The sequence below is a fragment of the Syngnathus floridae genome, chromosome 12, assembly GCF_059516105.1.
Source record: "Syngnathus floridae isolate MCC-2025c chromosome 12, RoL_Sflo_1.0, whole genome shotgun sequence".
NCBI classification, from domain to species: Eukaryota; Metazoa; Chordata; class Actinopteri; order Syngnathiformes; family Syngnathidae; genus Syngnathus; species Syngnathus floridae.
This window is the reverse complement of record NC_142424.1, coordinates 10,836,431-10,851,343: the sequence shown is the minus strand read 5'-3', so window position 1 is coordinate 10,851,343 and position 14,913 is coordinate 10,836,431. Positions and strand designations below refer to the sequence as shown.

The 14,913-nt window shown below is 41.2% G+C and overlaps 1 protein-coding gene and 1 long non-coding RNA gene across 2 annotated transcripts; both read right to left on the bottom strand.

Annotated features, from left to right (window-relative positions):
* LOC148390065 (uncharacterized) lies at positions 1 to 671 on the bottom strand. The gene is made up of 3 exons (XR_015861798.1): positions 480 to 671; positions 271 to 375; positions 1 to 179 (listed from the first exon to the last, which is right to left on the bottom strand). It is a non-coding gene; the product is annotated as an uncharacterized LOC148390065 (long non-coding RNA).
* A 5,425-nt stretch (positions 672 to 6,096) lies between these two features.
* Positions 6,097 to 8,693, bottom strand: macir (macrophage immunometabolism regulator). Its single transcript, XM_088392643.1, has 2 exons — positions 8,559 to 8,693; positions 6,097 to 7,379 (listed from the first exon to the last, which is right to left on the bottom strand). The coding sequence occupies exon 2, from the start codon at positions 7,367 to 7,369 to the stop codon at positions 6,728 to 6,730; it is 642 nt and encodes a 213-aa protein (XP_088248769.1). The 5' UTR covers positions 7,370 to 7,379; positions 8,559 to 8,693; the 3' UTR covers positions 6,097 to 6,727.
* Between the last annotated feature and the right edge of the window lie 6,220 nt (positions 8,694 to 14,913).

Sequence of the window (14,913 nt, the reverse complement as noted above, 5' to 3'; positions counted from 1 at the left end):
TTTGTTTTTATTTTAGTTGTTATAACCACTGAATACAACAAAAATAGCCCACTTTAAAATAGAACATTTAGCTGAGCTTTAAAAATAAACATAAAATTAGGACTGTCCTTGACAAGTTCATGTCAGTGCTCTCTTGTCCTCTTCGGGTTTTTTGCTCAGCCAGCAATAAACTGAAGCATCTGAACATACAGAAAAAATCTACATCAGCTCAGAGTCTGATTTTTTTTTCCAGGAAAAGTAATAGCTTATTAAATTATATTTAATTCTTACCTGTTTAATGTGACTTCTGTGTCTGAACTTCGCTGCAGATCTTCCCTATGTCAGGGCTGGACTAGGATGTGACTTTGATCTTCATACAGGCCTGTAGGCTCTCATCTACGAGGCGGGAACGGTGTTTGTTCTTTATGAAGTTCATGCTTGAGAACAATTGCTCGCATAAGTATGTTGAGCCAAAGATGGACAAGACTCCAAATGCATACTTTTTCATGTTAAATGGCACTCCATGTTTCAAAAACAAGTTTGGCGGGGTGGGGGAGTTTCTCCATATCACTCCATTTGTGCTCTTTAACGAGTGTAGCCTTCTGACGGGCGACTTCTTCAATATCCGCCGTCAGTGATTTGAACTTATTTACCCATAAATCTTTATCCGCTATGTCGGCCAGTTCAATTTCTAGATCAGGCTTACTTACTCCGGTGAATGCAACTGTGTTCAGCAGGGATGGGTCGATGTCCAGCGATGTGATAGGGAAAGAGCATACAGATAAGCCAGCGTCGTTAGCGGTGAATGCAAATAAATAAGTCCACGCTGAATTAAACTCTAATTTCTTCCGAAATTTTCCTTTTTGGGTTTTTTTCCTGGCTATTCAGGGTTCACAACTTCGCACATAGGTTCGCACGGGTTCACACAATCTAAAAGCTGACAGCAGGCAAAGGCGCGGGATGTTGACGTTGATGTGACGTAGCCTATATTTTGTTGACAAATTATCAATTTGAAATAGGTCTAGCTTTATAAAAATTGGATCGTATCAACTCAAACTCCAAGATAACTGCGCAACAAAATAAACTAATAATATGTGAATACAAATGAATTAAGAAATACTCTTTATTTATGTTCTTTTTTTTTTTTGTCAAGGCCAAAGGGAGCCACTATAAGGAGGCTGAAGAGCCGCAGGTTGCCGACCCCTGGCATAGGGCATGCGTGCATCACAAACCCAAAAGATTTTTAGGCCGTACTTTGTAGGCTTGCTTGGCATGTACTGTAGGAACTTGCACCTACCCCTGAAAGGCACAAGCTGTTCGTCCACCGCAACACAATCACTGGGGATGAATTGCTGCCGGCAATTGACCAGAAATAGGTCCCATACATAACGAAAGGCTGCCATGTGGTCTGTTTCCAGCCGGAAGGATCTGGTCCTTTTATCATCAAAGCGCAAGGTACGGCGAATGTCTTCGAATCTCCCAATTGACATCGTGGCCTTGTACATATTATATGAGATAATACTTACATGTATCAGCTCTTGCTAGTATGTAGAATATCTTTGTGAGGAGTAACACTTCTCATATAGATTGTGTGGTCCACAGCCACAGTTGATGAGGATCAAAGGTTACCACTGGATTCCATAAAAAATGCATGCGGGTCATTTTTGACCCAGGTTGCAGTCTGTTTGAACTACTCCCCTCCGGACGCCGTTATAGAGCTCTGTACACTAAAACCAGCAGACACAGAGACAGCTTCTTCCCCACAGGCTGTCGCTCTTATGAACTCACATCACTCTTAGAGTCTCAGAGTCATTGCTGTGAAATAACATCCTGCTCTCCACACCTTTTTTTGAATTGTCTACACTATTGTACTGTGTCCTCTCTGCATCCATTGCAGCCTGGTCATCCTGGAAGAGGGATCCTCCCATCTGTGGTCTCTTCTCAAGGTTTCTCATTTCCCCTAGTTGGAGTTTTGAGTTTTTCCTTGCCCTCCTGGGAGTTTAAGATCAGAGTTTAAGATCAGGGGATGTTTGAGAATATTTGTCATTTTTCACACATCCTGAGTGTTGTTAGTCACCTAAATGTTGAACAGAGGCTGTGATGTACCGAAGTCAAATTCCTTGTTTGGCACGCTCAAACATTGCAAATAAAAATTCTTGAATCTTAACTGGTCTGATGTGCATGAAGCATGTTCTCCTTCTTCTTCTTTTCCTTTTGGCTTTTCCTCTCAGGGTCAGCATCTTCATCTCTGCCACCTCCAGCTCTGCCTTCTGTCCTTTCCCCAGTGCTACTGTATCTAAACCAGTGGTTCTTAACCTGGGTTCGATCGAACCCTAGGGGTTCGGTGAGTCGGCTTCAGGGGTTCGGCAGAGCTGGTATGTCATTGCCCCGCCCAAAAATCCCCCCACCCACCCGCCTGCGGATGGACGAACACACCTGAATGTCATGTAAAATCGCGATAATGCATGTCTTAACTGGTCTTGCAAAGGCAACAGCAGGAGTCACACTGGTATGTCATCCCCCCACCGCCCCCCACCCCTCTATAGAGGGGTTCGGTGAATGCGCACATGAAACTGATGGGGTTCGGTACCAAAGAGGGGTTCGGTGAATGCACATATGAACCTGATGGGGTTCGGTACCTCCAAAAAGGTTAAGAACCACTGATCTAAACCATACAGCATCGCTGGTCTTGTACACCTTTCCCTTCATTTTTGCTGATATTCTTTTATCACACATCACCCCTGACACTTTTCTCCACCCGTTCCACCCTGCTTGGATGCGCTTCTTCACCTCTTTTCCACACTCTCCGTTGCTCTGGACTGTTGACCCTACTTAAAATCCTCTACCTTTTGGATCTCTTCTCCCTGTAGCCTCACCATTCCACTTGGATCCCTCTCATACAACATGCAAGCATGTTCTCTCTCTACATTATTCTTGTTAATATTCTTAAATACTCAATATAATTTACAGCAAATGTTTTTTTAAACTGTGTTTCAAAGGCGGTTGTTGCTGAGTTTAAAGAGTTTGAAGTTCATTTGCTGAATTTGTAATTGTTGTATTCTGACCATGGGCTCTGATTTTGAGTGTCGAGCACTGGCGAGAATTTGTTTTGGTGTTTTACCCAGCTTGACGTAGTTTAAAATGGGTGTTTTGCACCATTGTGGGCGTGAACATAGCTGGCTTGACCGCCAAAACAAGCCTGTGGATAGTCCTGATGCATTCAGTCTTTTTATTTTTTTATTTCACTTCTTTTGAAGTAGCGACACCACCTTTGTATCAACAACTGTTAACTGCTGATTAGCAGGCTGTTAAAGGAATCCTTTAAAATTTTCTAGGTCAATAATTACTATCAAGGAAAAACCCAAGACTACAAGCGTCCCTGTCATCTTAGATTGCAATAAGCTTTAATCAGTACTGTAACAGTCATTAGTTAACATCAGGTGAACAGTACATGTGTGATTGGTGAGTGGAAACAGAGGGATGCAAGAGGTGAGTTTATATACTGTACACAGTACCATTTGGGTTGTACACCCTTTGAATGTGTTGTAGTTTGTTAATTAATAAAATGTTCATGAGTTATTTTAATCAAAGGAATATTTTATGAATTATATAGCATATCACATCCCACACTGGAGATGATCTGTTGTGGGGCAAAATATTTTTTTAATTTCAGAGCAAAACAATAAAATGTGCCGAAAAACAAAACCTCAAAAGGTGTACAAATATTTCTCCAGGACTGTATATGTCCCCATGGCTTGCAAAAGTTAAATAAAGCAGCAAAGTGTGTGATCTGGTGCTGACACAAAAAGATTCACGACTGTTTTTGACTGCGATGCCATCAGGGACAGAAAACAAGTAAGTTTTAAACAAACACACTCATAAAAAAACACACAATTTATACTGTGCTGGGCCAGTGTCAAATAATGCACATACAATATATGTACATCCCCTCATACAGTGGGGAGAACGAGTATTTGATACACTGCTGATTTTTCAGGTTTTCCCACTTGCAAAGCTGTAATCTCTATCATAGGTATTATTCAACTGTGAGTGATGGATTCTAAAACAAAAATCCAGAAAATTGCATTGCATGATTTTTAAAGAATTTCCATTTTATTGCAGGAAATAAGTACTTGATACATCAGAAAAACAGAACTTAATATTTGGTGCAGAAACCTTTGTTTGTAATTACAGAGATCAGACGTTTCCTGTAGTTCTTGACCAGGTTTGCACACACTGCAGCAGGGATTTTGGCCCACTCCTCCATACAGATCTCCTCCACAGCCTTCAGGTTTTGGGGCTGTCGCTGGGCCACACGAACTTTAAGCTCCCTCCAATGATTCTCTATTGGATTCAGTTCTGGAGACTGGCTAGGCCACTCCAGGACCTTAAGATGTTTCCTACGGAGCCACTCCTTGGTTGCCCTGGCTGTGTATTTTGGGTCGTTGTCATGCTGGAAGACCCAGCCGCGACCCATCTTCAATGCTTTTACTGAGAGAAGGAGGTTGTTGGCCAAGATCTCACGATACATGGCCCCATCCATCCGTCCCTGAATATGTTGCAGTCGTCCTGTTCCCTTTGCAGAAAAGCATCCCCAAAGAATGATGTTTCCACCGCCATGTTGGGATGGTGTTCTTGGGGTTGTACTCATCATTCTTCTTCCTCCAAACACGACGAGTGGAGTTTAAACCAAAAATTTATATTTTTGTCTCATCAGACCACATGACCTTCTCCCATTCCTCCTCTGGATCATACAGATGGTCATTTGAAAACTTCAGAAGGGCCTTGACATGCGTTGGCTTGAGCAAGGGCACCTTGCGTGCACTGCAGGATTTTAATCCTTGACAGCGTAGTCCTGCCGTGTAGTTCTGGGATCATTCCACACCTTCCTCATGATCATTGATGCCCCACGAGGTTAGATCTTGCATGGTGCCCCAGACCGAGGGAGACCGAGGGTCGCGGCTGGATCTTCCAGCATGACAATGACCCAAAACACACAGCCAGGCCAACTAAGGAGTGGCTCCGTAGGAAACATATCAAGGTCCTGGAGTGGCCTAGTCAGTCTCCAGACCTGAATCCAATAGAGAATCTTTGGAGGGAGCTTAAAGTCCGTGTGGCCCAGCGACAGCCCCAAAACCTGAAGGCTCTAAAGGAGATCTGTATGGAGGAGTGGGCCAAAATCCCTGCTGCAGTGTGTGCAAACCTGGTCAAGAACTACAGGAAACGTCTGATCTCTGTAATTGCAAACTAAAGGTTTCTGCACCAAATATTAAGTTCTGTTTTTCTGATGTATCAAATACTTATTTCCTGCAATAAAATGGAAATTAATTATTTAAAATCATACAATGTGATTTTCTGGATTTTTGTTTTAGATTCCATCATTCACAGTTGAAGAGTACCTATAATAGAAATTACAGACTTCTACATGCTTTGCAAGAGGGAAAATCTGAGAAATCAGTAGCGTATCAAATACTTGTTCTCCCCACTGTCTATGCAAGCAAAGCGTCAAGTACTAGACAGATGTAAGCGTTTAAAGTGGTTTTCCACATAAATATGCCTAACTTACCTCCAGCATGTAAATTTGGTCCAATCTGACCTGTTCAATTCGTACTATGAAATATCTGTCTTTACTGTATAGAATGACGGGTGTTATCACAATATTTGATAAGTGCAACGAGTTTAAAGCTCAGCTGAGGCTCAAGTGAGGATTCAGCAATCTGATTTAAATTGGTAATTTTTTAGAAGCAGTGTTGAAAATGGATGGACGGACGGATTGTAGCGACTATATTATATATACTTTGAGACACACGACAAGGCGTGGTTCTTTACTGCTCATGCTGCAAATGCGTCCAAATAGACACAAGTAACTAGTACGTCGTTCTCAACACCGATTGGCTGTTGCCGATGCGATGGTGGCAAACAAAAAGGTCTGACAGCCCTAAATAGTGACTGATGATAACAAATTCGCTTGTCTTGAAATGACAGACTGACGATAACGAATGGGTAACTCTGTTGCGAATGACGCACCGGCAAAATTTACTGATGCGCCCACCTCTGGTTTATCACCAGTAAAGTGTTAAATGCTCAATTATGTCTGTAATAATTTATACTATCTAGTTTCATTACAAATTCATTTATTTTGATTATTATCTGTTTGAGGATGCACAGGCTTTTTTAAACACACAACATCCAAGCAGTGGTTAGTTGAATTCTGTATAGTGTAGCACAAAACCTTTAAGTACATCTTTGGGGTAATCAATTTAAAAACACAATTATTAAATGACACGATTAAATAGACAAAGTATCCAAAACAAATAGAACAGATGTGGTTTGTCATGTTAATTTTACAGTAGTCCCAGAAGTCATATCAAAACAAAAATCACACATTAAACAAGTTTTATAGATAACATTAGGCAGTAAAACTGGCATGATTGTAATTTAAAGCTGATACAATATGATATGTGCATGTATCAGCTGTAATAAATACAGTAAGTAAACCAGTTATTGCTAAGATATCATTCACATTTTGACCCCCATTATCTCAATACAGTGCGAGTACTAAAAGGGTTCTCTTCAACGTTACTTTTTTAGTGTAGGGTTTAATCCCAGTTAATAAGAGAGCACAATTATCAGGCCGTCTTATTAAAGAACTGCTTCTAATCTGAGCACACAGAAACTGCGCTGGAAATAGCACCCATATCCCACTACCAGTGTGAAAGGCGTCTAAATGATGTCATCTTCTGTGCCTTTAAGTTTTATTTCTAGTGAACATGCGCTCTCCCCGCAGGGTGAGGTGCTGCAGTTGGTACTGTAACACCTCTGTGTCTGATGACTCTTTGATAGTGATTTTGTCAAGGTTAAGGTAGTCCAAAGACTTGGACTGGGTCCTCTTCCCTTTAAGCCGACACAGGGGCAGCGGCGCGTGCACACCCCTGCCATGTTCTCCTGTAGTCATAGACCTGAGGAAGGTGTCACTCGAGCTGGGCATGCGCCGCCTTCTCCGACCATTAGCAGCAGGAATGTCGTAAGGCTGGTAGTAGCGATTTTTGGCCTTAAAGATCCTTGACGACCGATGGATTCCCACATCTAAAGATTTAGAGACACTCGTCTGGATGGGACTGGCCACAGCCTCTGATAACAAACTCTTGTCAGGGGAGTTTTCCGACCATTTGTGGGCCAGTTTGAGCAACTCCTCACCAGTTGTGAAGCCCACTAGATAGTTTGAGTCCATGTGGAGGATCTGGTATCCTGCTACAGTACCTCTGATGGGGGAGCATGGTGTGCTGGCGCAACGAGGTCTTTCTGCTTCCGCTTTCAACGTAGCTTTGATCTCAGCTGAAGGTAGAATGGAAACATGAGCCCTCGACACTCCACTGAGATCCACTTCCATCGTTAGAGACCTGTAATATTGAATGAAAGAGAGACAAAAAAAATTGATATTCAGGAAACTAGCGGGTAATTTTACATGAGAACGCCAATGAAAAAATGGAACATTCCTGCAGCTTTGTCAAAGTGTCGTAGTTGTAGTGTAGTAAGGGTTTGGTATTTAATATTCGAATTTAGATACCATACATAAATATCATTACAATATTGGAACTGGCACCAACAACACGTTTTGCAGAATTGATAATGTTTAAAATTTTTGGTTCTCAATTTCAATGCAGCGTAATGAGATTTTACTAGACCTGCAATTATATAATATATAAAAACGTTCATTGATATGTTTTTGCATATTACTGAAATTGATTGTAGGTTTTTAAAATAAATGACTGAACAATGAAAAATCAAACTGCCCCTTTTTTAACCTATGTATCCACAGATGACATTTTTGGTTAGTGTTGTGATGTGAGAGCTTTTCAATATATGTGCTTGCAACACTGCATTAGACGACAGATGTTGTCCCCAAATTGCATATAGACTAGGCTGCATTATTGTGTGTATAATGGCACCATAAACAAAAATAGTGATCTGTTAAGGTCAAGAACTTAATGTAAAAGCAGTCAGCACCCGGTGGGCTGTTGGCATTGCTGCACTGCCACGGTTACATTGTTGAAAACCAGCCTAAACCAGAGGGGGAGAGCGAGAAGGGCTACTAACTGCAGAGGCAAGCAATGGCGCGGGGACGTCGGCAATTGGACAGGGGCAAACCCGTCAAAATACAAGACCATACAATTTAATGCCTAGACTTCAATGATAATCATTGTGTAAATTACACCTGAACACAGGACCATTAGATCCGATTACAGGGCGACACAACACGTTTATTGTTGTACGTACTGTCGGACAAATATAAGGCCTGGTGAACAAATCGGTGAAGCCGCAGAACATAAAAACCATACCAAACCTGTCAAATTTTCAATAACCGCTACGCACTGATGGTTTGTAAATGTAATTATGTAATGCAAGTGCGGTGTCGAATAAGAGCGGAACCGGATTTAAGCACGTTTCACGATAGCAATAAACTCAATTCCTCTCATTTTAGTTATTTGATCTTTTTCCTAATTCACAGTGTCATACGTGAGCAAAAGAGACGCGACAAACTGACCAAAAAAAATAATAATTAGAAATTAAGCACAAACCTGTTTGACAGCAGCGAGTAGGATTCAGCCTCTCCCTCTCTCTGGCCTTCGCTCCCGCAGTCACCCGCAACAAGAGGAGCACTTCCTGTTTGGATTCGTCACAACAAAGCTCCAAACGTGAGGACGTAAATGGTGGGAGTAGATCCTTTACAGTGTAAATAACGCATGTTATTAGTGTAAAGTTTCCACTAATAACATGCGTACAGATGATATAAATAATGAAATAATGAATACGGTGAGTGCGAGTGCGGATAGATGTTCGTCTCTGTGGATGGATGGATGGATGGATGGATGGATGGATGGATGGATGGATGGATGGATGGATGATGGATGGATGGATGGATAGATAGATAGATAGATAGATAGATAGATAGATAGATAGATAGATAGATAGATAGATAGATAGATAGATAGATAGATAGATAGATAGATAGATAGATAGATAGATGGATGGATGGATGGATGGATGGATGGATGGATGGATGGATGGATGGATGGATGGATGGATGGATGGATGGAAGGAAGGGTAGGTGGACGGACGGACGGACGGACGGATGGATGGATGGATGGATGGATGGATGGATGGATGGATGGATGGATGGATGGATCTGGGTGGATGGATGGATGGATGGATGGATGGATGGATGGATGGATGGATGGATGGATGGATGGATGGATGGATGGATGGATGGATGGATGGATGGATGGATTCCCCTGTTTGCTTTGAAATATATATCTTCATGGTTTGGCACGTCCGTCAGCACTGATTTGTTTGCTGGTGCCAGATGTATCTCTAATTGTGGTTCTCTACTTGTGGTTCCCTACTTGTGGCAAGAGGAAGCTGAACGCTGATCGGGCCTTTTCAGTCGCCGTGCCAAAATTGTGGAATGCTCTCCCTTGAACATCACACAGGCCAATTGACTTTCTGTTTTTGAGTCACTGCTGAAAACTCATTTATTCTCACCGACTTTTAAATCGGCTTAAGTTGTCTCTTTTTATGTTTCATTTTTATGTCTCCTTTTATTGTTTTTCTCCATTTGTGCTTTTTCCCTTCCGTTTGTGAACAGCACTGTGTTGTTTCTAAAGTGTTATCTTCATAAAGTTGGATTGGGCGCGTCAGTACTCACCTGCAATAAACTGTGGTATATGGTTTTAGTTGCTTCGCTGGTCTCCAAAAAACACTCGGTGGTCCGTGGCTGTTTCCAGAAAAATAAGCACTTTAGGGACCACGGCTGATTGGGAAAAGATTTTATTCAACCGATGTCAGAGTGAAGTCTTTCCAAAAAGTTGAGTGGCCCAAGGCATGGATGTAAAAAACCGCCCCCAAAAGAGAGAGCAAGCGAGAGCGAGCGAGCCCGCGCTAGAGCGAGCCCGCGCTAGAATGAACCCCCGCTGGAACGAACCCCCCCCTCTTGTCAGGCCCGTAACTTTTATACCTGACAAGAAGCTGATGTCACGGCTTTGGGTAACAGCTGTAGTTTTCAATCTACTAGTTTACTTCAGTCCTAAAAAGGAGATCTTGACCAGCGCTGTTGGTGATGGACGACAACAGCCACTTTACCTTATTATAGGATTGCACACATTGCTGAAACTGAATTCTCCCTGGTCACGGACAACTGGCCCTTCTATCTTCTACTAAGTACTTATACACTACTGAAACTAAAGCTTCTCTTTACAGCAAATATAGTCTTACTGCTACTAGTGGATCTAGTGCAACATACAAATACGCATAAAGTTCAAAATTCACTTCAAAACCTTTAACAACACTGGTCGCTTCCTTGTGTATGCCTTCAAAAGTGGTCAAGGTTTCAACTTTGGGTAATGTCGAAGGTGGCCTCTAATGTGAGTTTTGTCAGTTAGGTTTTGAAGTGATGCTTCATCATTTTCATCCGGTGAAGCTATTCAAATGTGACTCTTTGGTAGCTTTTGGCGCCACCCTGTGGCATCTCTTGGTAATTTTCAGTACATTGTAAAGCACTGGTGTCAAACTCAAGGCCCGGGGGCCAGAAACGGCCCGCCACATCATTTTATGTGGCCCCCGAAGACAAATTGTGCATCAAATTCGTGTGTTATTACTAGAAATGCAAATTGTCTTCGCTTTTAATAACATCTTTTTTTTATATATATATATTTGACCAGTTTTTACTCGTCTGATTTGAAAATGAGTTATTTGTCAGTTTGTTTTGTGGCTTTTACTGTATATAATATGAGGTGCTCATACATTTATTTGGGTTGACAGTCATAATGGCCCTCTGAAAAAAGCTATGACTACAATGCGGCCGGTGAAAAAAAATGAGTTTGACACTGTTGGATTTTGTCCACAATTTAGGGAGCGCGTTATCTGCGCCTCACGGCAAAAGCCTTTGCCAATCACCTGTTATTCAATTTACTCACTGCGTGCTCGTTTGATTTCTTCAGATTTAGGAAAATGCAAAGACACTGAAGCAGAAATTAGACTTAGACAGCTTGGTTGAGTTCAATCACAATTCTTGTTCAAAAAGCTCTGTTTTCAGGAAAGTGCAATACAGCGCTGGGCCCTTCAAGAGCGGAAAGTCTCCATTCAGAAAAGGGCAAAGTCCAAGGTTGTTAGATCAGTTTTATATTCAGTAGCACATTGTGGGCCGGGATTGATGGGCGATGAGTCTTCGGGGTGGGGCAAGTTCGAAGGAGAGTCTGCTTCCATGGGAGTGGTGCTGGTTATGGGCGATTCGGTGTGTAGGTGGGGGCTGTTGTCTTCCATCCCGTCTCTCGGCCTTGGCGATCATCTTTGTCCGAGTTCTCGGGTGGCTCCTTCTGGCACCCACTGGTTTTATCTCCACGTGACCTTCCTGTGAACATTCTTCTCCAATCTTGGACATACACTGTCGTACCGCATTCAACCGTATCTTTTCTTTGTTAGGCAAACTATTTCCCTCTGTGCAGAGCGTTCAGTAGTAATCAAAAACTGGCGTCTAGCATTAGTCAAAACATAAGATACAATCAAGTACCGAACGGTCAAGACGACTCAAAAGTCATTTGTTATTTCAAAGTCCTCAGAAATATATATTTCAGATCATAAAGTTATAAAAACCTTTCTCATCACCACTTATCAAAAATGTCTAGTTATGTCTTCTTTATTGATTTGGTGTGTAGGTATAATTATATGCTTCAAATGTTTCTTTTATTTATTGAATATGTGAATATACTTGTCTGCTTATGTACTTTATTCAATGAGGTTTGAGCATATCTGTTTTTGTAGCGAGGCAGGACTTTTTGTATTTCGACCTCATTCCTTCACTCCCTCTGTTGACCTCAGTTTTACTGAGGTCACCAAAATCGTTGATGCCACCAGGGTCCCTCTGTTGGCACACCACGTCCCTCTGTGGAGCCGCTACAAGTCCCTCTGTGGGGCCGCCAATGAGTGAGAAAAATAAATATAGATAAAATTCATACCCAGACATTTGTAAAAGATGGAGAGTGGAAAGGCAATTGGCCTAGACGACATTCCAGTGACAGCATGGAACTATCAAGGAGAGATGGCAGGGGAGATTCTTAAAAAGCGAGAAGTTCCCCGGAAAGGTGTTGACTTCTATTTCTTAATTCAGACCACGGCGATGCGCAGAACTGTAGTAGCTACAGAGGTGTTGTTATGTTTATTAAGCAAAGCATGAAGTTATCGGAAAGAATGTTAGAAGCGAGGCTTGGAAATCTACTAGCCAAAATAATGGAGAGTGTGGCAGAGACAAAGATAGGACATGCAGATGGTTGGTGGCACAGAAAGATATGGAAACGATCGCTCTGCAGTCGCGGCCCCTAACAGGAGCAGCCGAAAGAAGTGGAAGATGAGAAAGAAAATGTGAAAGAGAAATACATAAACAAATAACGAATTACATACGTAAAACAAATAACGAAATACATACATACATATATAGTACATACATATAGACAGACAGACATCGAACAATTGCCCATTCGGCCACTCAGCCCTTCAGTCAGTCACTCAATGAATCACTCAATCAATAAACCAACCAATCAATCAATCAACCACCCAATCAATCAATCAATCAATCAATCACACAGGTGTTAACTAATTTGTAATTGTATTGCAAGCAATTCAAACTCTAATGGAATATGATGATGTCCATATCTGTTTTATCAAATTCTAATCCTACTTTACCTTTGTATAAGGCACAGGTGTCAAACTCAAGACCTGGGGGCCAGATGCAGCCCGACACATGATTTTATGCGGCCCCCGAAGACAAATTGTGCTTTTTATTCATGAGTCATTACTCGAATTGCAAATTGTCTTCACTTTTAATAATATTTTATTTTTAAATATTAGACCAGTTTTTATTTGTCTGATTTGAAAGCGAGTTACTTGTCAGTTTGTTTTGTAGCTTTTACTCTATATAATATGAGGTGCTCACACATTTATTTGGGTATGACAGTCATACCGGTCCTCCGAAAGAAGCTATGACTACACTGCGGCCCGTGAACAAATGAGTTTGACCCCCCTGGTACAAGGGATAGCCTTCTCATTGATCAATCACGTATCTTAAATCATGCTTTTCCTCCTTTGAAGCGACTATGTACTTCAAACCCAAACGGCACCATTTTATAGGGAAAAAACTTGTTGAATCTATTTGTTTTCGACATAATACTACCGCAATCATCTTAAATTTGTTCAGTTTATCAATCCCTTCCATTGTTTATCCTGCAATCACGTGAATAATGTGTTATTCAAACTTTAACGTTCATAATCCACCTGTTCCCAATTTGTTTGGAGTCTGTATGTTATTGTTCTAATTTTTTACATTTAATACTCTCCCACCTATTTGATCCTATCTTGTGAAGGTCTACAGTTTATTATGAGCTATTTTGAAACTCTTCACACTTGTTACCAGGCTTTGGCTCCATCTCATGATGTTGTCTCCCATTCACTTCATTTCTGCCGAGCTGCTTCTTCTCCTCCGTCCAGCATGTTGAAGACTTAAAAACCATCAAATCTGAAAACACTTAAAATCTCACAATTCCCCCCTTTGTTTTTTTTTTTTATTATTTTTCTACCTCCCCCTTTTGACACATTCTAAAAAATGTGTCACAATGGTTAAAAAGTAAAAATAACAATATCCATGGTGACATACCCATCGCCAGCTGGACTTCGGTGTACCTCCAGATGCCATCCTAGCCTGGAATCACCAATTCTCAGTCCCTGAAACTCGACTGGCAGCATCTCCCATGGCTGTATGAACAAAAGCCACCACCCACCTGTAGCTGTGCATGCAGCTCTCCGTACAATAAACATCCATAATACCAAAAAATAAAATTCATAATGATAAAAATAATCCACACATGGGCGCATGTCAAACGCATGAAATAGAAAATTGGAGCCTGCCGAGCCTGTCATGAAACCGATCACATTTACAAACTCGTTATGAAAAGTAAGGGGTTAGTTGTTAATGCATGTTCACAGACATGACACAAAATTCTCCAAGACTGCAGTTGACAACCTGCAAAGTAAAGCAAGTTTAACAAATAAAGCACAATCTGCTCCCTGGGTTGCTGTTAGAGGCTGCAATACAATTAGGTAAAACATCAAAACAAAGCAAGTCATCACAAATTCCGTCACATACATTTCGTCACACTGTCAGGTAAGTCCAGAGTTGTTGTCATACACTGTCTTGGCTCAGAGTCTTGATTGTCAATGCTGGTATAGTCACGTCTGGTCATAATCTTGAAATGGGCCTTCTCCATTGAAGTCTTTTGTTGTCAATGGTGCCCCAGAGTAATCCTAAACCCATATTTAGTCCAAAATGAGCCCTGATCAATCTTGCTTTTTTCAAATCTGTAGTATCTTTATATTTTTCAGGTGAGAGGAATGTTATCCTCTGCTGTGATCACATCACCCCAACCTTAAATCATGTTAACCATTCACAATACACAAACCCCATCCCAAGTACAGACTTGACATTCATACAGCATGACAGACAAACTGTCATCCCACAACACACACATAAAACATACAATATTAAATTGTAAAAAGAACCCTCCCTATGCAAAATTTTCTCCTCAATTAAAATTTCCCTTTTTTATTTTAAATCCAAAATTAATATCTAATTGTCTGGTCTCCTGTCCTCACATCGTTTGCCAATATGCATAATACTGGAACATGATTTAACTCCCCATTTAGTTTGCTCACATCTCACACTTAGACTATTTGACACTTTGTGTTGAGCTGTAACTTCAATATTTCCACCTTCTCATATTTCTTCCACTAAACAGTTCCATTTTGCTTTCAGTTTAAATTCATCCCTCCAAATAACTACCTCTGGCAAAAAACCAAAAATTTTTAGAGCACTCCCTTTTACTGTCAACT

Excerpts from the sequence above, each read along its gene's own strand:
- macir (XM_088392643.1), bottom strand. The coding sequence starts at position 7,369 with ATGGAAGTGGATCTCAGTGGAGTGTCGAGGGCTCATGTTTCCATTCTA.